Source organism: Crocodylus siamensis, chromosome 1, assembly GCF_052110815.1.
Source record: "Crocodylus siamensis isolate JL-2025a chromosome 1, ASM5211081v1, whole genome shotgun sequence".
Taxonomy (NCBI): domain Eukaryota; kingdom Metazoa; phylum Chordata; order Crocodylia; family Crocodylidae; genus Crocodylus; species Crocodylus siamensis.
Window position 1 is genome coordinate 3549315 of NC_143395.1, and position 23619 is coordinate 3572933.

Consider the following 23619-nt stretch of genomic DNA (forward strand, 5'->3'; position numbering starts at 1 on the left):
TCTCGATTACCCTCGAGACCCATCGATGAGCCGTGGTAGAGTTCATCCTCTAGTCGAGGGGTTGCTGCTGCCACTGCCACTCTCGTCACTCATCGTGTGTCCCATGTCACCATCCTCGCTGGGCCTGTGCGGTTCTTTCATGCTTCATTTTAAGGCTTTTCTGCTTGCCCGCTGTGAAATACTCAGCACGGTCTCATTGTTTCGGTTCACGGTTTTCACCCAAGCCCAGAGGGTCGGGAGCAATTTGTTTCTGCCTGTTCCTGAATGTGCAGGTGTGGGTCTTCCTGCCCCCCGTGGAGCAGTGACTGCCTGGGCCAGGTTTCCCTGCTGCGTGACGCGAGTGTTCGGGTGTCGCCCTGGGCAGTGTTTTGCGAAGGGCGGCTCTGAGCGGGCCGGTTGGAGGGGCTCCCTCTGCCCCAGCTGGGACCAGAGCCCAGGTGTCCCCGCTCCCTGCGCCTCCTGCTCCGTGCACGGGGTCCTGCTCCTGCGCCAGACGCTGGCAGAGACCCCAGGTGCCCTGGCACCTCCTACTCCACTGGAAAGTGTCTGAAGCCCTCCTCCCCACCAGCACCACTGGGGGCCTCCTCTCCCTTGACAGCACTGCACCAGAGTGATGTCACGCTGCTGACACAGGAATCTAGAAGTGACCCACAAAGTCACTGGAGTTTTTCCCTTTTATTGGAAATCTCCTCTCCCCTGACAACACCATGCCAGGGTGATGTCACACAGTGACATCACACTCTGGTGCCGCACAGCATCGCTTGGTTTTTACTATGGACAGATGTCTCCTCTCCCCTGGCATCATCATGCCAGGGTGATGTCACATGCTGACATCACGCTCTGGTGAGCTGCTGCATCACTGAGTATTTACTAGGAACAGGTATCTCTTCTCCCCTGACATCACCGCACCAGGGTGGTGTTACATAATGACAGCACGCTGCTGACACAGGGAGCTAAAAGTGAAGTCACTGGAGTTTTTTTCTGTTAATGGGAAATCTCTCCCTTGACATTACCACACCAGGGTGACGCCACATGACGGCATCACGCTCTGGTGACGTTCGATTCAGGCCCCCACCCCTTTCAGTGGCCTGACCCACGCGCCCCCGTCCCCACCGCGACCGCGACTATGACGGCACTGCTGTGGCCCCGCCTCCTGGCCAATCAGGACGTGAAGGCTGGCGGGGGGCGGGGCTAGGCGGCCCGGGACCCGCCGTTGGCACGAGCCGAGGGGGAGCGCCGGGCCGCCGCAGCCCGACTGGGTGAGTGGGAATAGGCGCGCGCCTCCGGCCCCGCCGAATGGTTTGTCCCCCTCCGCCGCTGCGGGGCGCTGCTATGAATGGGGCCGGGAGAGACCACTTCCTCGGCCGGGGGTTGGAGCAGGAGAGACCATTCACTGCCGGGGGCAGCGGGAGAGACCACTCCCTTTGCGGGATTGTCCTCAACTTCACCCCTCCCAACGACTTCTAACGGCCGTGCCCTGAGGGGAGGGGGTGGAGGCCCCCCTCCCCCACCCCGTGGTGCGCGCGCGAACCCCACCCCCCGGCGCACACAGGCACCTTATGGCCACGCGCACGCACACACCGCATTGCCACACGTGCGCACACATCTCATGGGCCCACACACATGTGCGCACACACACGCACACACTCTTCGTGGTCACACACATCTCTCTTGGCCACCACGTATGCACCTCGTGGCTGTGCACATGCATGCACACCCCCCCCCACCTCATGGCTGCCCCTCCCCCTGGCGCAGGGGCATCCTGCGCTAGGTGCGCGCCCCGTGCCTGGCGCAGGGGTCTGGGAGCCAGTGCAGAGCTGGCCTCCCTTGGGCTCAGCCCCGTCCCAGACAGGCGTGGCAGGATGTAGGAGGGCCGGGGAGGGTGCAGAGCAGGGCAGCCAGGGAGATGAGCTCAAGTGTTTACATTGCCAGGGTGATTTCCCTCAGCAGGGGCTGGACCTGATGCTCTCACCAGGTCCCTTGCAGGCCGGGTGTTTGTGAAATCCCCTGGAGAGCCTAAAGAGGCCGGGCCTGTTCAGCTGAGAAGAGGCACTGGGGGGAGGACCCGATAAAGGCTTACAAAATACCAGATGAAGAGGTGTTGGTCTAAGGAAACAGCTCTTTGGGTAAATGTATCTTTATTAGACCCCCTAAAAGTTGTTCTTTGCAAACTTTTGGGTATAAACAGACACAGAGAGCCCCGATTTGCTCTCCCTTTCAGCACCCTTCTCTGCCAGGGTGTGACACAAGCCTGCTGGCTGCACAAGAAGATCAAGATTGCGGGCACGTGCTTGCACAGGAGTAGTGCGCTCCCCCCGGTAGAGAGGGCTGTCGGGTCTGCATCAGCTGATGCCTTGGGATGACAGCGCTATATGTGGGACAGGAACAAGGGTCTGTGTAACGCAGGGGACCGGGCAAGCTGGGCCTGTGGTCTGTCGTAGTAAATGGCAGTTGTGTAAAAGTAGCACCTAGCGAATTGGGCAGTGTGGGAAGGCATCGTAGGAAGGAAGTGAACTGTGAAGTGCCTGTTTCTTGTAAATTGAGTGTCAGCTGAGACCTGTCATAATGATTCAACAAATGATTTTCATTTTCCTTATTCCTGCAAAGGCAATGCAAGTTTCAAAGAAAATCTTAAGTGAATTTGGGCTTGTTACCAAAACAGTGACAAATGGTTACAGCTTTCTCCCATCCTTCTGTGACTAACATTAGACTTTTTTTAAATTGGCCTTCAGTTTCCTCACCCCCCTTTTCTTCCTGCCTCCCTTGTATCAGGGGTGGAAGACATGCAAGGCTCTGTTCATGGAATGGGCAAATTACACTCTACCCAACTCATGGATCTTCCCAAAGCAGGGATAGGAGCCTCCTATATCAACCCCTGAATGGGTGGAGAACCAGGCATCTACAAGAGAGCCAGGGTTAGGCCACACAATCCAAGAAGGCTCCTGTGAAGCCTCCCCGTGATATTCCTCCAGCAGCCCATGCTCTTAATAATTGGTAACTTTTGCATCATCTGATCTTTTTGCTTTAAAATGTAGTTGCCCTGAACCTCACTCGTTTCTCTTTGGCACGGGGAGGATGTGAGCATTGTGTGCATGCCCGGTCGCCTGTGGCACCTGTAGGGGTGGGCAATATACTTGACAGGTCTGCTCTACCTTGCAGTAGTTGGCAACTGTCCCCTCTGGCTCGTGTGCTAGCTGCAGATACAGAGTGTGCATTGCAGTCCTGTGCAATGCCTTCGAGCCAAAAACTGCAAAGCAGGAGAAGGCAGCCTTGCCTAGCTCCCAGTAGAGGTTTGTCCACGCTACAGCGATCTTCAAGGAGGGACTTGGGCGGTTTTTACTCTTTGTCCTGTTGTAACTGCACATTTTTCAGTTTAGGCTGGAGAAGCTCCCGAAAATACTGCTAGTAACCCTGTGACCATGTTGGCATAATGTGATTGGCAATTTGGTGCATAATGTTAGGTACCATTGGATACGAGCCTGGAATATGTTCTGCTAGCTTGATCCTATGGGTCCTGCCGTTTGATGCCAGTTTGGAGCTCTGTTTGAGTGATAACTGCTGGTCATATTGAAGTGATAACACTGTTATCCTAAAGAACAGAAGAGCCCTTCAAAGCTAATTTCTGTGTCACCCAAAGTAGGTATCAGGGCCAGGTCCTTGCACCCTCTTATACAGAGTTGTCTCCCTCCTCCTGCTCCAGAAACTCCAACTAGGCTAGACTTCTCTAGGGAAAAACAAGCATAATGCTGAAACTCAAGGCTTCAAAAATACTAACCGCTGAAAAAGAGTGATCTGTTTTTTACTTGTCAAGAAAAATAGCAGGACATCCATTTTCCATAATTTCAGTTTTCATTTAAAAAAGCTGAAATATCTTTTCCCTTATAGCTGTAAAGATAATCTTAATGTGCACTAGTGCTGTACAGTTGTGTTCCTTTCTAGTGCCTGGCCAGCATATTAATATATTTAAATGGTAAGAACACAAGTTATGATGAGCTTCTGCCATTCCACTTCTCCTGCTGCACTTTGTATTCTTGATGAAATGAACAGTATGAGGTCTAGAGATGCTGTACGGGAGTGCAGCTGGTGTTTTTATTGGCATTAGTGCTCAGATGAAAGCTTTATCCTATTCCCTTGAAATCTTAATTTTCTGTCAAACATAAATCTAGTACAAACACATCCAACTTAGCCTTGGGCAATTTATACAGGGGCTTTCCGAGGCCAAGCACCTTCTATGCAAGAAGTAACTACAGAAGAGAATACCTTTCCTGGTTGTTGAACTCTTTGTTATAGCTTTAATCTCTTATTTGCTACAAATCAGACTCTTAAGGCCCCTTTGTTACCTTTTAAAGGACTCTAACAATCTGTTACTGTTCAAACTGAGACTGAGGAAAGCAGTCTGTTCACTTAAACATATTTTTATCTTGCATGCAAGCCACAAGGTGCTCAGATTGCCCTATCAGCGCACAGTTCGTGACTGGATCCAAGGAAAAAGTTCGTAACTGACATTTAATCTGATTTGTGAAACGCTTGTTAGTTGTGCTGTTACGTAACGCTGTTGCTGGGAGAAAAAAATTACAGACCCCAGAATTTTTTTGCTGTCCGGTCCTGAATCTCTGCTTTCCATTTTAACATGGATATTCGCTTTTTATTAAGTCTCTGCACTGTTCTCAATTATTTTAAAAACTGCTTTTTGGGGGTGTGTGTTGTTGTTTTTTGGGGGTTTTTTTTAACTTTGGAAGTATTTATGTCATATATACCCCTCTGGTAAGAGATCTTGTAACAGGTCTACAGAATTCTTTACCTATCACGTAGCAAAGAGATTTTAAAATAAACGCGGTGCTGTGATGTCCCTGGCTGCCACTGATCACACACCCCCTTTGTGTTTACATCAGAGCCAACGCCTACTCCCGGCAGCATTTTGATTCGTCTAGCTGTGAGGCTGTGTCCTATAAATCCCCATCCCTCTCTCGCTGGTTTTGCTAAGTCACTAGCGGAAGCAGAGGGAGAGGTAAGTGCTGCCGTGATAACATTAGTAGAAGTGTTGCATCATCTTTATCTGAATATGCTTTGCCTATGCATCTGTTAAAAACTAATGAGCGTATTTGGGTAAGAAACCCTGGCTTTATTTGATTAGGAGAGTAAAGGGAGTTTTATTATTATTCCTTTTATTTTCCTTTCAGAAACAAACAAACAAAACGGTTGGATTAAAAATTGGCCAGAGAATATGGATGGAAACCAATTTTTGCATTTCAAAACTAGAAGGGAATATTGGAGGGGCAGGGGAGAGAGTGAATAAAGATAAGACCAAAGAAGGTTGGTTAATTTTCAGGGGTTTCATTTATTTTATTTAGTTAAAATAATGAGGGAGACTAGAACACAGCAGAAGTTAATTGTTTTTTCTGGCCGTACAGTCACTACAACCCTTCCATATTAGGGTTTCATCTTGTGCCCATTTTTTTAAAGTAATGATGCTAATTTATATAGGAGCTTTGTTATGTAATTGGCAGTGGTTTGGTGGGGGGGTGGTATAGCATTTGATTAAAAGAGGAAAACATGCACTTTGTAAAACAGGCTTTTTTTTGCATGGGTCATCTATTACTTCTACCCTCTTTGAGTTAAGGATTTTTCATGTCCCAGATCACATCTGATACAAGTTAAATCAACTTTTTGGGTTAATAGCCATCAGAAAACTGCTTGTCTCTTGGTTGTAAGAGAATTAAGGAAAAAAAATGAACAGGCAGTGATCCACTTTGTTCCAGCATGGCAATTTTAGTAGACTAAGCAACCATAGAAATTAACTCTTGGAGCAGGTGCTTCAAGCTTCCCATCAGAAACCCACAGACAGGGCACTGGTCAGTGTGTCTTTACACTGAATATGAAACAAGTATTATAATGTCATTTAATGGTGGTGGCTTGGATTTTGACTTAGAGCTCCAGGAGAGGGGTGGAAAGACTAGAGCTAAGGGGGTCCCTCTGTTCAGGGCAGGGTACTGAGGGTAGACAAAACTTTAATTGTCTCTAGTCCACAGTCAAGGAGCATGATCTTTCCACTGGATTTATAACTGACACCTACAGTAGAGCTTTTTGCCAGTTTTAGGGGACTTGGAGACCTCTAATGTAAGCTGGTGAGTAGTGACCAAGCAAGTGGAAGGGATAGAGTGGTGCACCTCAAAATATGCTTCTTCATCAGTAACCCTTCCATTTTAATGATAACAGTACTCTCCTCTAGTGAACGTGCTTTAGTAACTTAACCATTTGGTGAGAACAGAGCAGTTTTTGTTTAATCACAAGGCTTGTGATTTAGCAAGAAAGGTACATCTGCATTTAAACAGGAAATAGTAACAGATCAAAAAGTCTCTTGTTTCAGCATTGCATGCAGTGGAAAGGATTACTAGTTGTTACTTGCTTCTCAGGATCTCCCAGCTTAGTTGGTCCTAGAAACTACTTAGGGCAGTTGGTGCTATTTGAATTTTCTGCTTTTTTTTTTTCACCTTCTGCCATGCAAGCAGCAAGAGCTTATACTGGGGCATACTCAATAATGCCTGGGAAATTAAGTTATTACTTTATTTTTGACTCATCATCCTGTTTGGGGGGAGAGTTGGGCATGTGGAGAGAGAAGGGAGAGGGCTTTAGCGACTGACCCTACACAGTCACCATAGTCTTAGAAAAGGAATGGATGCAGACTCATATTTCCCCTCCTCCCACTGGGACAGAAAGAAAGCCACAGGCATGCAGAAATGGCGCTGTCTTCCCATGGGCTACGTGCAGCGTGTACAGTTTTCACCACAAAACAGTATTTATTTCAAAGCAATTAGAGTAACTTTGTAGATAGGTGCTCCATACATAAATGAATATATCTCTTTTTGTGTTTTCTTTTCTGGTTCTGTTCATCCTGTAAATACAACAGGTGTTTAAGGACAGCAGTTTTCATCACAGAGATTTACTGCAGTACTCAGGGATTTAACTGAATTCTTTTGATGCGATGGTAATAAAAACTATACCATGAGGAACGTTTACAACTTGACTTCAAATAGTTCCTCACTTTAACTCATGGACTGATGATTTCCAGTGCAGCATTTGAATTCAGATCTTAAGCCTCCACGTACACTTGAAAAGGCGATTTCTGTTGCCCCTATCCAGTGCAATTAGGGTTGAAAGTTGAAGTGACACCAGGCTATGTTCTCACTGTCTGCTATGCTAGACTGTTTGTGGGTACTTGAGCTCACTCTTCTGAATGCATTGCTTCTATTCATGGTGTTTAATGTTCTGTGTAGCAGTTGTGGCTGTAGCTCAGCAGTCTAGACAGCACTAGGATTGTCCAAAACTTTCCTGAAACACAGACAGTTATACAGAACAGCATTTAACGTGGCGCTGAGGGTGGCCTGGCTGAGTAATCTGTGATTCATGTTTTCTGTCTTCTCACAGGATATTTAGAAGAACAAGATGACAATCATCAGGAATTTGAGCAGAGCCATCAGCCAGGTGCTGCAGAGCCCTGGTTGTGGATGTCAGACTTCCATTGTCCCCGTTAGATGTATTGGTGTGTCGCCACGCCAGGTGACTTCCGATGCCAGCTTTCATTCAGTATCTTTTTCAGAAACTGATCACCCTCGGGTGCTAATTACAGGTTAGTCTTCATATAATTACTTCATTCTCCTTTTCTACTGTTGGCTATCTTTTTCCATAGGGGTCTGATCCCAAGAGATACAGAGCACCCATAGATCTCCTTAAAATACATGGGAAATTTCAGTGTTCAGCTCAGGTTCATTGGTGTTGGTATATGGATAGGATCAATGTCATATTGTGGTCACATTGATCTCTTCATTTCAGAGAGCCAGTAAGAGTACAAATAGGGAGTTTTCCCCTTAAAATATCATATTACATTTTTTAGGTCTGTGATGTGCACACAGTTTGACTCTGTTATCAGTGGGGTACAAAAGTATTCCAGTTTTGAGCAAAGTTAAATATTTTGGTATTAGAAAAAAAACAGTGACTTTGGTTTTTGTTTTTAAAGTCTCTCTTCTATTTTCAGGAGGTCTGGGGCAGCTTGGAGTGGGACTTGCCAAACTTTTGAGGTATGTTATAATGTTGTAACTTAGTAAAAGTATTAAAAACTCTTTTTTGGGAGTGACTAGTTATTTTGGGTGTCTTAAGATGGGCACCCAAATGCCTCAGTTCAGTGAAAACAGACAGGTTGACCTAACTTTTGTTTATACTTTGCCCCTGATCCTCCACACGTGCGGAATTTTATGTAAAAGTACCCCCTGAGCTCAAAAAAATGCATGTAATGAGAGAGTGGAGATTAAACCTATCTTCAGGCTTCAGCTTGTAGTCAGTTTTTCTTTCTGTTTTGAATGCAGGAGTACAAGACACTCTAGGAAATTTGGTCGTCACACCAGACGACAAAGCTAACTTATTTAACGACCTCTTTGCTTCCATTTTCCTAAGCAGGGACCAGATCAGCCCCCCTATAGGGCCCCCACAGGCCCCAGGGGAGGTGCACCTAGTCCAAAGGTCAGTGAGGATCAAGTCAGGGAACTTCTGGAGGGACTGGATGTATTTAAATCAGCTGGTCCGGACGATCTCCACCCCAGAGTGCTGACAGAATTAGCTGAGGTCGTTGCGGGACCCCTGGCATGGCTTTATGAGCACCCGTGGTGCTTTGGTGTGGTGCCAGAGGACTGGAAGAGGGTCAGTGTGGTTCCCATATTCAAAAAAGGGAGGAAGGAAGACCCGGGGAACTATAGGCCAGTTAGTCTTACCTTGATCCTGGGTAAGCTTTCTGAGAGAATTAAGCAAAGTGGTGCTGGCTTCTACCCTGGGGGTATTTAAGAAGAGGCTAGACGAACACCTTGCTGGGGTCGTTTGAACCCAGTACTCTTTCCTGCCATGGCAGGGGGTTGGACTTGATCTGCTCAGGTCCTTTCCGACCCTACTAACTATGAAACTATGTATACTCCAGGGGAATGTCCAGTTTGCAAATGTATTTTGATAGCAGTTACTTACATAAGCTTCTCTGATATTACCCTCTTCTTAAAAAATCATTTTGGGTTGGTAAACCTCCCACCAACTCCTTAAATACCTAAATGTTTGTGCTTTGCAATAATAAACATTCTGTTGAAAAGAATTTCAGTGACAGTAACTTAGGGTAAAGTGCTGGGGTAAACTATTATTAAGGTTTTATCACAGTTCAGTTTAACAGGAATATTAAGTTTTTCGTTATCGACTGAAATGGCAAAAATCCCAACGTAGCATATATAGTTTGACACAAGTCAGTCGATGCAACAAGAGTAGTAAGTCTAAAAATAATTTCTGGTATTTTATTTTCCCACTGGTGGATCTTACTTTCAATTACACTACTTCATGAGAAATCTAAAGCATTGTGATCTGTGTTTTATCCATATTGTTGCTTGTCTTGTACTGGTTCCTAGAGCACCAGTTATATGCAGACAGCTAAACTTCCCCCTAGACAAAAACTTCCTTGGCAAGTGAGTGTCATAGTGCTCCTGCCAAATCCCATAGCAACTCTGTTAAGGTGTCATTCACTTCTGGCAATGGAGAGAGATTTTCATGTCAGCAGATAGTTGAAAGTGGCATATACCCCAGCTTTATCAAGCTTGCTTTCTACCACAAGTATATGCTAATAAACTCAGTAGGGTTAAGGCAGAGAAGCTTTCCACCTGCCTGGAATATGATAGTCTCAGTGGGCTAATCTGTTGATAGAAAAGCAGATGAAGCCATGGTTACAGTTTTGAGCTAAAGTTGAAGCTTGGGGGAGCTGGGTATGAAGTACTTTCTGATGTCTGGCAAATCAAAAATCATAAATTTTAAGCAGTATTGGAATGTTATTGATATTATAAGCTATGAGAGGGTGGAAAGGATGATACCAGTCTTTCTTATTAATGCTTTATTTCCATTCTCCTCCTGTTTTGTGTAGTGTCCTGCTGCAACCTTTAACTGCAGCTAACCATACTCTCAGTTTATTTGCTGAGAAGAGAGAAACTTGGGCAGCAAATTGGGTTTTAAGAGGACAGACCGTCTAGTACAAGCATTGCTGTTCATACAGTTTATACTACTTTGATACAATTTATCAGACTTAAATGACCACTTGGCAGTTTTTTCTCCTGTGAAAAGTGTAGCAGTACAGTGACTGATGAATTATCCTGAAGAGTGACTGACTGTATCATTTGGCTTTCTATGCAGGAAGCGTTTTGGAAAGAACAACGTGATCCTTTCTGACATAAGAAAGCCTGCGGATAATGTTTTTTATAGTGGTAAGTGGATGGATTAGCATTTAGAAAAGTTTTCGTGTTGTATCTGACATGACAGTCTGCAGCAAGTTATATCCAGTGTTTACCCTGCATACAGTACTTACATTACACAAACAGTATTTCAGATTACTTGGAAATTCTGGGTGCTTATTGCCAATTTATTTAAACTCTTGCAGGAAATAGATTTCTTTTCAGGATTTTTCCCTATTGAATGTGCCCATTAATGTGTCTTACTGTCTGCTTCCTTGCCAGTTTTTGCTGATCAGAATAAATCCTAGTTAAATTGGCTCTGACTCTTCCAGCTGGTGTTCAGTTGTGTGTGCTGCTGCCATAAGTGTTGCCGCATCATTATTCTTTTGGGGAAAAAGCCTGGAAAACTAAACTCGCATTATGTTTTTCTATAGTAAAATAGCTCCTCTATTTCATGGCTTCACATAGTAGTAGTATTGATTTGGATTTTGGGTACTCTCTTCTCCTTCCCTTCTACGGTTAATGATATGTTAACAAGAAGAAGCCTAGAAGCGTCCGAGTAATACTGCATTAGCTAGTATCTCTCCTCCCATGAGTGACTTGATAAGAATATCTCTGGGAGAGCAGCTCTCCTGGTAATGGCCTGTTATCTTCAGAGAAATGGCTAGTGATATGGTGTTAGTCTTTTCTGGCCTTAAGATACTAAATTTCATGAAGTCTGTTCAAATGCTCTCATGCATTTAAACAAGTGATGCAGTCACAACAGGGATGTTGTGCTACTGCAAATGGGAGAGGAAACTGTCATGAGACAACCCTGCTAGGAAGTGGCTCACACTGAAAAAGTGGGCAGAGGCTGTGGGCCTTGTTGCATCTTACACTGTGTGCTGCACAAATGTTGATCAGAGTTAGTGTTAGCTCAGAGTTTGGAGCAGTCACACCCTTAGTCTAGAAACCTTCTCTGACTGTCCCCCCACCTGCACAGCTGTGACTTGCCTCTAGGGGCCTGGGGCATTTATACACATACATTTGTCTGCTCTGACACATTGGAGCAGACGCAATTAATTGAGTCTGATTTGCTCACAACATGTTGCACCCAGCAGTGCAATCGCATGTATTTCTATAAATGATGAAATGCGCAGGAGTGCTGAGAAAATGGCTGGTATCTATCCCTGCTGTACAGGTGGGGCTGTGAGAGATCCTAGGATGCTGGAGGACTTCCACTTGCGTGGCTCGTCTGTCAGGAGTGGCCACTTTTTAATGAAACAGGAGATGGGTAGTGTGGATCAGAGATAATCCTGCCCTGGAATGACGTAACTTTAAGCTGCATAAGGAGTGCTTAAAACCACTTTAAGGTGTTAAGGCGCAGACAGTCCAGGGCTAAAGAGCTCCAGGAGTCATTCAAAATTACTGTAACAAGGCCCTGTGATAACATGCCGTAGAGAGGATGAGCCAGCCCTCTAGTGGTTGCTGCCTCTAGAAGGTATGAATTGTTCTGGAAAACCTAAGTATAAAAGGTAGCCCAGAATAAAGACGTGGGCAAGAACCTGCAATATGTTTGAACCTTCTGCTTGGTTTTTTTCCCCCTCTCTATTTTTGTCCCAAAATGTCTTCATTTTAGCAGCCAGTTGCCAGTTTTTATTTGATTCATCTCTTTTTTTTCCTTTTTTTTTTTTAGGACCTTTTATCTACTCAGACATCTTGGACTACAAGAATCTTCGTGAGATAGTGGTGAACAATCGAATTACTTGGCTGATTCATTATAGTGCTTTGCTGAGTGCTGTTGGAGAAGCGAATGTTCCTTTGGCCAGAGCTGTAAATATCACTGGTAGGTGATTTCAGCCCTGCTTGACTTGTCTTTCAATGTAACACCTTCTGCAAAGGCTAGAGGAGACTTGGTTTAGATTCTAATAGGTTCTCTTTGTTGTTCCAGGTTTACACAATATTCTTGATATTGCAGCTGAGCACAGCTTACGACTCTTTGTCCCTAGCACAATTGGAGCCTTTGGGCCCACTTCACCTCGAAACCCAACTCCTGACCTCTGCATTCAGAGACCAAGGACAATCTACGGAGTCTCCAAGGTTCATGCTGAGCTCATGGGAGAAGTAAGAATCTCATTATGGAGTGTTCATTGTCAACAGTAGGCAACTTGCTGCAGTGTTCTTTTCCCTTCCTGCCTTTTATTCCTACAGAGCTTTTTTCTTTTAATGGTATGAGTCAGCTGTTAAAGCCTTATGGGAGGGAAATGCTTGTAAATTCTGTAAAAGGATTTCCTCTTAAATCTATAGAAGGAAGGAGAACAAAATTGGATGTGGCAGACTTGGAGTTTTGAATACAGTCTCTGACTTTCCCAGTTGCACAGAATCAGGGACAAGGTGTCTTAGGTCTCTGGACTATATTTGCACAGTATAGGGTGATTTGAAAGAGCTGAGGGCATAAATACCTGTGAAAACTTCCTACCGTGGATTTTTCTCCATAGTTCCAAGGATTGGGGTGGGCAGAATTTAAAATGAATGTTTTGAATTTAAATCAGAATTTATTTAACGTGTCTTTTAGGTTTTTTTAAGAATTTATTTTCTTTCAAATTGAAAATTGCTTAGTTGGTTATTTTTTACTTTTGCTAAGTTGGTTATTTGTTTTCATTTCCCAGTGGCTTGTAGACAGTCAGATTTTATGCAGCGGTTTGATATAGTAGCGAAAACTCATTTATACAGAAAAGCACGAGTGCATGACCCCATTAATGTACAAATTTTAAAAACAACAAACTCGTAGGGCAGGTGATTTGTTGAACAGCCTTCTGTTTATTTGCAGTGGAAATCCCTGAATAATAGCATCTTCCGACTATACTGAGCTTTCTTAGGAAATGGGAACTGAAATGCTTCAATGAGGCTACAATACTCTGTCAAAACTTGACTTGAAGCCAATGGAATTTGTACTTTAAACCCCCCCGCCCCCCCCCCCACTTTTGGGGGCCCTAAATATGGGTTGAGTAGCTGAACTTGTTGCCACTAAGTTAATTTTTCTCTGAAATATTAAAGACTTCATGCTACTAAGAGAAGTTTCAGTAAAAATTGAATTTTAGGTTGTCATGCTGCAGTCACTTAGACTTATACTTAAAGTTAAGTATATGAGTTAGTCCCTTTAAAGTTGATTGGAGTACTTCTCACATTAAATATTTACTGTCTTGGCTACAGCAGCATTGTAAAGTTTAAAATATCGTAACAGTAATAGCACTTCAAAAAATAAAATTCGTGCTTTTACAATGTTACATTAGTCTAACAATGCCCCAAATTGATTTAAACATTTTAAAAATCAAGAAACGTTGCTATAAATCACTCCATTCCAGAAGATTCCTCGACCATTGAGTAATTGATATGATTTAGTGTTCAAAAGCTATTGTGTTAGACAAGTATCTGGCTAGAATATAGATCTTCTTGTCTGTAACATGTTCATTCTTGAATGCTAGAGCTGTTCAGTTCCAATTGGAGAAATGCTTTTGGCACCAGTGGTCAGAGTCCGGTTGGATTTTGAGTGTGGTGGGGGCTGGAAAACATGCAGCACTTCTGGTGTCTGAATGGCAGACACAGCAACTCCATCTTACCTTAATAGGACATGGGACCATTTGAGGGCAGCTGTTGGCATGTTCCAGTATTGCATTCTGTGATTTTTTTTTTTTTTTTGGCTCAGCTTATCCTGTGTGTCTTCCCAATAGAAGTTAAAATGTTTTATATCCAGGCAGACTTCTTTCCTTTCTCTCGGGGAGAAATGAGAATGGTGGGGGCAGAGGGGTACACACAGAGTGTGAGGGAGAGGCAGGACTTGAGGGCCATGACATAGAAGGAAGGGTGAGAAGGAAGGAGATACAGTCATTGGCATTATGTGGTTGAAGGGAGAATAAGATCACACAAAGCTCTTGTAGGAAAAATGGGGAGCCCTTGAGTCATGTGAAAGGGGAAATGGAAACACTGTGCTCTGGCATGAGGCATAGGTAACAGAGGACCTGCAGAATCCAAGGGAGAAAGAACGGGTGGCAGAATGAATGGGGAGCACAGCTCTTTAACATGCCAAGAACTCTATATGAGATTCTCACAAGCTGCAGGGGAAAAATGAAACTGAATCCCTTGACATGGGAAACTAAGGCTAGGAGCAGCACACAGAGCCTATGGTGTGAATGAGGGTGATAGAAAGAGGAAGTTCCTGAAACAATGTGGGAGAGAAGAGGTGCAGGGAGTCTCTGGTGTGTACAGTGAGCTTGTCTTACAGTAACAAAGCAGTGTGCAGCCTTTGAGCATTTATCTAAAGCCTTGCTTCTCTGCTTCCTTCACAGTACTACCATTACCGGTATGGCCTGGACTTCCGGTGTCTGAGATATCCAGGAATTATATCTGCTGATTCCCAGCCTGGTGGGGGAACCACTGGTAAGATTTATTTCCACACATCAGTATTACCAGCAAGAAGCTCACCACATACCTCGAATTGTAAAGATAAGAGGGACATTAGCATGCATTTGTTCTTCTTTCCAGAAAGCATCAGCTAGCTGTTCACTTCATAGAAATGAATAGTGGCCCTGTGAGAGAGGTGCACATGTAGGCAGCAAAGGTGCCCATGTACAGGCATTATTTTAATGCCAAATTACAGTGGTTCTATATATGCAGTGTGTCTGTTCCTATTTACAGTAGGTCATACTTGCAAAATTTCTCCTGGAAGTGATTCAGTGACACTTCTGTAGTTTGCATCTATTTAAAAAAAACAATCTCATGGGGAAAGAGGAACTTGGTAAACTCCAGGGTTGTGTAAACTGAAATGTTCCTTCTAGACAGCTCCTCAAATGCAGCTGAAAAGACTCAAATTCTCCTTCTGCTGAAGCTAACAAGGTCTGAAACCTGGATAGCTCATGGGGATGTGAATGGAGTATGGTTCCTTTTCCTGCTTCAGAACCAGCACTTGTAATAAATAAGCACAAGTCATTGTCTACAGGGCTTTGGGCCTCTGATGCAAGTTGGTATCTGTCTGCCTCTAATCTCTGCTGCTATGCATCATAATATGCAGCAGCTGTTTGTTGCACACCACCAATAAGATGGCTGTACCTCTATGGCTTGAAAAGACAGAGTCCAGAAGCCTTGGGCAGGAACCAAGACTCTAATGTGCAAGGCACTGTATAAAAACAGACCAAAGGAGCTGAGGTTTTTTACTGGACTGCAAATTGAATATGAGTCAAGAGCGTGCCTTCTAAAACTTCTAGTATGCTAGGTTGTAATAATAGGACTGTTTCCTGCAAGTCAAGGGGAATGATAACTCCACTTGATCAAGACTTGCTCAGGCCTCAGCTGGAGCTCTGTGTCCAGTTTTGGGTACTGCACATCAAGAGAGATGTAAACTAGTTGGAACAAATTCAACAGAGAGCAACAAAAATGGCTAGAGGTCTAGAAAATATGGCTAGAGGTCCAGGAAAAGTTGGAAGATGAGAGATTTAGTCTGGAGAAGAAGATTCAGGCAGATTTGGCAACAGTTGTCAGATACCTGAAGGACTGTTAAAAAGACGATCAGCTAGTCCAGAGGCAGACAATCTGCATCATGGGTGTCATAAATGGCATGAACAGCCTCTGTGTGTAGCATGTGGCAGGTCAGGAAAGGCGCAGGTAGCACAGCTGTAGATAGGGAAGGGTGACACTCAGGGAGGATGCAGAGCTAACTTGTGACATGCATCCAAAAAGTTAGTGCCTCCCAACTTAGCCTTTGTGACCTCAGGGGACAAGACAAAATCTTAAATTATAGCCACAGAAATTTAGGTTGGGCATTAGGGCAAATTTTCTTATCATGTGGGTAGTTAAGTATTGGAATGGACTAGCCAGAGAGGTTGTGGAACCTCTGTCCTTGGAAATTTTTAGGAGCAGGTTAGACAAAAGCTTGTCTAGAATTGTTTAAATGGAAATGTCCTGTCTTGAGTATGGGAGTTGGACTATAGATGACCTCCTGAGATCCCTTTGACTTTACATTTCTATGGAGAAAAATTTATGCTCCCTTCCCCAAAAAAGGTTACATACAGTCAGAACTGGAGATGGAAAGGAAGGAGAGAACAAGGCAACTTTATTTTTCTTGTCTTCCAGACTATGCAGTCCAGGTTTTCCATGATGCCATAAAAACTGGCAAATTCCAGTGCAACCTGAAACCAGACACACGCCTCCCAATGATGTACATTGACGACTGCCTGAAGGCTACATTGGACGTCATGGAAGCTCCTGCAGAGCTACTGACCATGAGGACCTACAACATCAATGCCATGAGCTTCACACCCGAGGAGCTGGTGCAGGAGGTTCAGAAACACGTTCCTGAGCTCGAGGTGACCTACAGCGTGGATCCAGTCAGACAAGCCATTGGTTAGCATCTGCTTTTTTGTTCCACTTCAGGGATGTGTGTCATACTAATCTGAGCGAAGAAAGGGGAAAGCCTTAAATTACTGAAGGTGGGGAAAGAACCATATTTCCCTCCTCTTTTCCTATAGGTGGTGGTCTTAGATATTTATAGATGTCTGATTGCACCTAGAAATGTTGCTGCAGTAGTATGACTCTTGCCATTTCAAACCCTGTTCTGGTTACTTGTATGACCACTGATGAGGAACTCAGTTTTTTGAAGCTTACAAAAATCTTTGCATTATATCTCACGCCTCTCTCTTTTCCTTTTTTTTCTTCCTCTGTAGCTGACAGTTGGCCAATGAACTTCGATGACGACAATGCCCGGAAGGACTGGGGATGGAAGCATGATTATGATCTTCCTGAATTGGTGACCACGATGTTTAATTTCCTTGGTGCCGAGTCGAGGATTGCCCAAGCTAATTGACAAACATTGGACAAACATTGATTTCCAGTCCCCAGCAAAGGACCAGGGAGAAACTGTTCAGCTGTTCAAACTGTTTAGTTTAGAGTTCCAAGTCTTATAGCATGTACATTGCAAACTTTCTACAAGTAGCAATAGAACTGGGATTGACGTACTGTAGATGGATTTACTGTCTTGAGTAGAGGGTACCAAACAGACAAAACAGTACCAGGTTATTCAGGTAAACTTACAACACCAGTGAACATGAAGCATGTAGGCAGGGTTCTTGGATTTTAGCATTTTAGAAACAGTGGGGGAAAAAGCATCTCCAGTAGGGCTAAAATTATCAAATCATTCCTATTGCCTGAATTTCCTTCTGAAAACAACAAGAGGCAGCACTGTAAAACCTTGTGTTTTAGGCATATACTGCAGAGTGAACAAATTGTACATTTTTCTTCATTTCCTTAGTGGAAGTGTGCCTAGTTAGGAATTTGTAGGACGGTAAGAGTGTGCTTTTCCTCTCTCTTCTGGCAGTTAAGCAGCCAGAAGTGCCACTCCATATTCATACTTTGCAATGGCCATTATAATTTTTTTTTATAAAAAAAGAAACCCTCTAATTAGTAGTTCCTTCTTTATAGACATAGTGCTATGTGTGCCTGCATTTTTCTTCACACACGAGATTGAAATGTTTGTGGTATTATTCCTGTAATGCCCATAAATGTGAAGGGGAATAAGACTTGAATTCATTATGCTTTAAAAAACACAAGGTTTTCAAGACAAGCTGTTTATGTCCTTTGAAACTTGCTTCTGGCTTCAATCTTATTTTAAAGATGGATTTGGGATATTAAAATCTATATTGTGTATGTGACTCTATCCTGTTTAAAGCAGTTGATGCCAGGGAATGAGATTGCCTTTAACTAGCACCATTTGTGGCCTGATACCAGTCAGATTTCCTGTATCGGTGGATAGCAGCTTACTGTAGGAAGCATATTTTAAAGGTGGGCTGTTACAGAGTCACTTGCACTGAAGCTGAGTTAGTCTTTAAAATACCTGTTCATTCACCTCAGATTTTGTACGCTGTGTATATGTGTATTTGTAGATTATTTATATGCAGGTACTGTTTTTAATCTCAGAGGAGGGGAATTCAGAGCTGAGACTGTACCAGCACTTATTTATTATTTCAGGGTTCAAGAAACGGAGCCAAAGCTAGCTTTCTAGTTTGTTGTTTGAATCTGGCACTTCAAAAAAGAAAAAAGAAAAGAGAAGAGTTCCTTCAGTCACTGAATTCATGTGAAGGTTTGAATGGATGTTTAGACTTGAAAAAATAAAGTTGTGACTGATGTCCAGCAACCATCTCTCTTTAGGGCAGGGCAAGTTCACCAAATTTGCCACTAAATTCTAGCTGCAGTTGATAAGGGCTATCTCACTTGACTCGCACACAAAGATTCTGGGAATGACCAATGAGTTTTAAGGCAGGCCTGTTTCCGAGTTTGTTACATGGGTCTCTCCTGCTGCCAAGGAGTCTCATTACTCATGCAAGGGAAATAAATGTACCTTTGGGCTTCGATTTTCCCTCTCCTTTTTTAACTGAGGAAAAGTTTGTGTTACCAAAGGACACTTTCCTTTTTCCACCCCTTCCTTTCTGTTTTTCCTCCCCTTCCTTTCTGTTGCTTATAATACTGAGATGACATGTTGCAGCCATAATTCAGAGGCCATTTATCTACTGTCCCTTAAATGGGAACGCTCCACTGGTTTTACAGAAATAAGTCTTGTGCTCTTGTCTGTTAATTTGCTGGTTAAAAATCAAACTTATCTTTATTAAAGTGTACTTAACAGAAACATCCCCAAGGCTCCCATTGAGTCGGGTAGAATTTCCTGTCATACCCATTCCTTGCCCTCACAAGCTGGGTGTTAGATCTGGTGGGTATATATGAAGTGGGGGTATGTCTTTTTGCCCCTTTCCCTAGTTTTAGGTCTCATTTTGTCTGTCCATGGAAGGCAAAGAAGAGGCTCTCAGCAGGGGGAAAGTAAAACCTACTTTACAAAAATGGCAGTCTTCCTAGATGCAAATCTGAGCTATCTGCCGTTTATGGAAGTAGTGCATATAAGTGGATTTGGGGATTCCAGTTTGTTTCAAATGAAAAGAATATACTTATTTTATGTTAATGTTTTGCTTTTAAAATCACAGGAATTTCCTTATAAGACGCTTAAGTTATTTTTGGTCCTATTTTCAGTATAAAACATGGAGGTATCTACAGCTTTAAAACCTGTCTGGTAAAAGTTTTACTGGGCAAACTTGCCATGGACAATATTTTGTGACATTGCCTTATCCTGTTCTGCAGTGCTACAGTCTTGTGTTCCCTCCCGATTTGATAATTGACCAGACAGATTTTTCTTTGCAAGGGAGCCAGTACTGTGAGAGGAAGATTTTTTTGTTCTCCTTAAAGTAACCTCAAATGCAGATTCTGTTATAAAACTCTGTTTTAAGAATTCATTGATAATTGTTGAATTTGTTAGGTTTGCATTTTGTATGTCTCTTTTCCCTCCAGTTAATGACAAAATATGCATTTCCAGGTATTTCTTTAAAATGATTATATATTAAAAAAAAATCTAGGGATGTGTTCTTGTGCTGAAATGTTTAAAAATGTGTTTACATTTCTGAAAAGACAGGATTTTTGGTCATTGCGCTGATTGCATTTGAACTACTTGATAACGTTTGGCCCAGTGGGTCAGTGAAGTTGATCTTGGACAAAGTACCAGTACCCTCAAAGAAAAAATTTATTAACGTTACTGTTCTCCTCCCTGCCCAAACAAGAGGCTTCTTAGTAAAGTATCTTACCCTTTGATTCAGAATGAATGGCTTTTTACACAATCTCAAGTCCATTCCAGGTTTTCACCATCCAAACCATTCCAATGCACAATCTTTGAAGAGCTGCTGATGCATCCAACCCCACTTCTGAGCTGCAGTTTAAGTTCTAGTCTGTTCTACTCATAGAGAGAAATTCCGGTTCAGACTAAAAAACATGAATTGAAAAGAAAATGTACTCCTATTTTGAGCAGAAGCTGTGCTTGGATGTGTAGTTATGAATGCAAGGGTAGATTATTGAATTACATGGTGGATTTGAGGCTGCCACATTCAGAAATATAGGTTTTATTTATTTATTTATTTTTTCCTACTGAACAACATTCTCTAACTTTGAGGTGGCCATATTCCTGCTTTTTTCTGTTTTAAATAAACTGTACTGTAGTATACAGCCATTTTAAGAAGATGGCAGCAATGACCAAGGAATACTATTGTATCCTTTCAAGAAGGTGGAAAACTGAATCTAGTTAGTGTCCAAGGCCCGACATTACATACTAGACTGGTTATGCATACACTTTCCCTTTCTCTGGCTCTCGACATTTTGAATGCTGTTGTTTTAATGTCCCCTGGATTAGAATTGTTTAACATTACAGAATTGTAATTGTTTTCTTGCCAGGAAGAAGATGAACTTCTGGGGGTGAGATTTCTCTCCTGATATTTGGATGTTGTAGCTGTTACGTTAACTATTTGGAAAAAAGATTTTAAGAATATTTTTTCAAATGTTGTTAGGTCATGGATGATGCCTACTTTATTAAAGTCCTATGCAAGTATGTCTTAATGTTTTTTCTGTTCTTCATAGTAGAGCCGAAGATCTTTTGGTATGTTTTAAAGCAACTGGGAAAATCAGTTGAATCAGAATCCTATTGTCAGATGACCCTTGAAGTCCTTTGCAGGCCAACCCTGTGCATAGATGCAAGATTTGATTTTCATAGTTTCGTAATTTGTAGGGTCAGAAGGGACCTGGGGTCAAATGACCCCAGCGAGGTGTTCATCGATCCTCTTCTTAAAGACCCCCAGGGTAGGAGCCAGCACCACTTCTCTTGGAAGTTGGTCCCAGATCCTAGCCGCCCTGGCAGTAAAGTAACGCCTCCCGATATCTAGCCTAAATCTCCCCTCTGCCAGCTTGTGACCATTATTCCTGGTCACTCCTGGCGGTGCTCGGGGGAACAGGGACCCCCCAATGCCTGCTGGTCCCCCCCGACTAGTTTGTAGCAGGCCACTAGATCCCCCTCAGCCTTCTCTTGTGGAGGCTGAACAGGTTCAGATCCCATCGCCTCTCCTCGTAGGGCCTGCCCTGCTGCCCCCGATCATGCGAGTGGCCTCTTCTGGACCCTTCCCATGTTGTCCACGTCCCTCCTGATGTGCGGCGCCCAGAACTGGACACTACTCCAGCTGCGGCCTGACCGGTGCTGCATGGAGGGGGAGGATCACCTCCCTAGACCTGCTCGAGATGCATCTGTGGATGCATGACACGGTGCGGTTGGCCTTCCTGACCGCGCCCCCACACTGCCGGCCCATGTTCATCTTGGCATCAATGATGACCCCCGGATCCTTTTCTGCCTCTGCCCTGCCAAGAAGGGAGTTCCCCAGCCTGTAGGTATGGTGCTGGTTCTTCCTCCCCAGGTGCAGCACCTTGCACTTGTCGGTGTTGAATCCCATCTTATTCTCATCCGCCCACCCCTGCAACCTGTCTAGGTCTGATTGCAGCCTATTCCTCCCTTCTAGCGTGCCCACATCCTCCCACATCTTAGTGTCATCAGCAAATTTGAACAGGGTGCTACTTACCCCCTCGTCCAAGTCACTGATGAAGATGTTGAACAGTGCGGGCCTGAGGACTCAGCCCTGCGGACCCCCACTGCCCACGTCCTTCCAGGTTGAGAAGGACCCATCCACCACCGCTCTCTGGGTGCGGCCCTCCCGCCAGTTGGCGACACATCTGACTGTGTGGGGGCGACACCACAGCCCCCAGTTTCTTAATGAGAACGGGGCGAGAGACAGTGTCGAAGGCCTCTGAAAGTCCGGGAAGACAATGTCCGCTGCTCCCCCTGCATCTAAGGATTTGGTGACCTGGCCGTAGAAGGCCACCAGGTTGGTCTGACAGGACCTGCCGTTAATAAACCCGTGTTGGTTGCCCCTAAGCATGATCTCCCCTGCTGGCCCCTCGTGGACATGTACTATGATAACTCTGTCAAAAAGCTTACCCAGGATCGAGGTAAGACTAACTGGCCTATAGTTCCCCGGGTCCTCCTTCCTCCCCTTTTTGAAGATGGGAACCACACTGGCCTCTTCCAGTCCTCTGGCCCCACACCAGAGCCCCACGGGTGCTCGTACAGCCGTGCCAGGGGTCCTGCAATGACCTCTGCTAGTTCCCTCAGCACTCGGGGGTGGAGATCGTCCGGACCAGCTGATTTAAATACATCTAGTCCCTCCAGACCTTCCCTGACTAGGTCCTCACTGACCCTTGGCCTGGGTGCGCCTCCCCTGGGGCCTGAGGGGGACCTGGTGTCGGGGCTGATCCCATCCCTGCTCAGGAAAATGGAGGCAAAGAAGTCGTTAAATAGGTTAGCTTTGTCATCTCGTGCGACGACCAAATTTCCCAGCGTGTCCTGCAGGGGCCCCACATTACCCGGTGTCGTCTTTTTGCCCCCTGTGTATTTAAAAAAGGACGTCTTGTTGTCCTTAATCCGGGAAGCTAGTCCAGGTCCCATCTCCGCCTTGGCCTTCCTGACCCCCCCTGCATCCCCGAGCAGCCACAGTGTAGTCCTCCCTGGGGATGGCTCCTCCCTGCCATTGTGTGTGCACCTCGTTTTCAGCCAGGCAACATTCCCATATGCTCTAACTCATCTTTGGGATGGGGTAGATGCCTGCCCAGCCTTTTCTTGAAAACCTTCCAACATGGAGATGCTACAACTGCGCTGGGCAGCTTGTTCCATTGTCCCACAGTTCATGTTAGGGATGAGTTACGGAATAGCTAATTCCATTCTTGTGAATATGTTAGGCCAGAATAATTGCAATGTGGGCACCTAAAACTGATGTGCTTAAATATATCTGTTCATAGGATCATAGAAAAGTAGGGCTGGAAGGGACCTCACAAGGTAATCTAGTCCAGCCCAGTGCTCAAGGCAGGACCATTCCTGATTAACCCATCCCAGCCAAGTGTCTGTCCAACCTCCTCTTGAAAACTTCCAAGGATTGAGATTGCACAGCTTCTCCAGGCAGCCTGTTCCAATGCCTGGCCACCCTCGTGGAAAGTTTCTCCTAATCTCCAACTTCAGTTTCCCCTGTTGCATCTTGGGGTCATTACTTATAGTCCTGTCGCCTACAGCCACAGGGGGAAGCCCATCTCTATCCTCTCTCTAAATGCCCTTCAGGTATATGAAGATTGTTATCAAATCCACTCTCAGTCTTCCTCCAGCCTATACAACCCCCATTTTTTCAGCTTTTCCTCATACATCTTGCTTCCCAGACCACTAATCTTTTTGTTGCTCTGTGTTGAAGTCTTCACTAATTACTACAATTTAATCTTTGTGTTATGGTTATATAGAGGAGCCCAGGCATGGACCAACATTTTTGATGAGTTGAGGTCTGAATGAAAAACAGGGCAGCTGCCACATTCAGGGAGTCCAGAACAGTCCACCAAAAAAGTGTGCATGTGCGGTGTGTGTGTGTGTGTGTGTGTGTGTGTGCGTGTGCGTGTGTATTTT

General features: G+C 44.4%; 1 protein-coding gene across 3 annotated transcripts; it reads left to right on the top strand.

The window, feature by feature from the left end:
- The first annotated feature begins 1137 nt into the window (after positions 1-1137).
- On the top strand, positions 1138-20685 carry LOC149872488 (L-threonine 3-dehydrogenase, mitochondrial). Of its 3 annotated transcripts, XM_090028245.1 has the most exons (10): positions 1245-1259; positions 4893-5008; positions 7426-7627; positions 8033-8075; positions 10204-10274; positions 11917-12066; positions 12172-12344; positions 14567-14657; positions 16347-16616; positions 16937-20685. In XM_090028245.1, exons 3-10 carry the CDS (start codon positions 7444-7446, stop codon positions 17074-17076), a joined length of 1122 nt encoding a protein of 373 aa, XP_089884371.1. In that variant the 5' UTR covers positions 1245-1259; positions 4893-5008; positions 7426-7443; the 3' UTR covers positions 17077-20685. The 3 variants fall into 3 exon arrangements, with proteins under 3 accessions (XP_089884286.1, XP_089884371.1, XP_089884459.1); XM_090028160.1 differs by lacking the exon at positions 4893-5008 and having other exon boundaries at positions 1138-1259; XM_090028333.1 differs by lacking the exons at positions 1245-1259; positions 4893-5008 and adding an exon at positions 5160-5313.
- The last annotated feature ends 2934 nt before the right edge of the window (positions 20686-23619 follow it).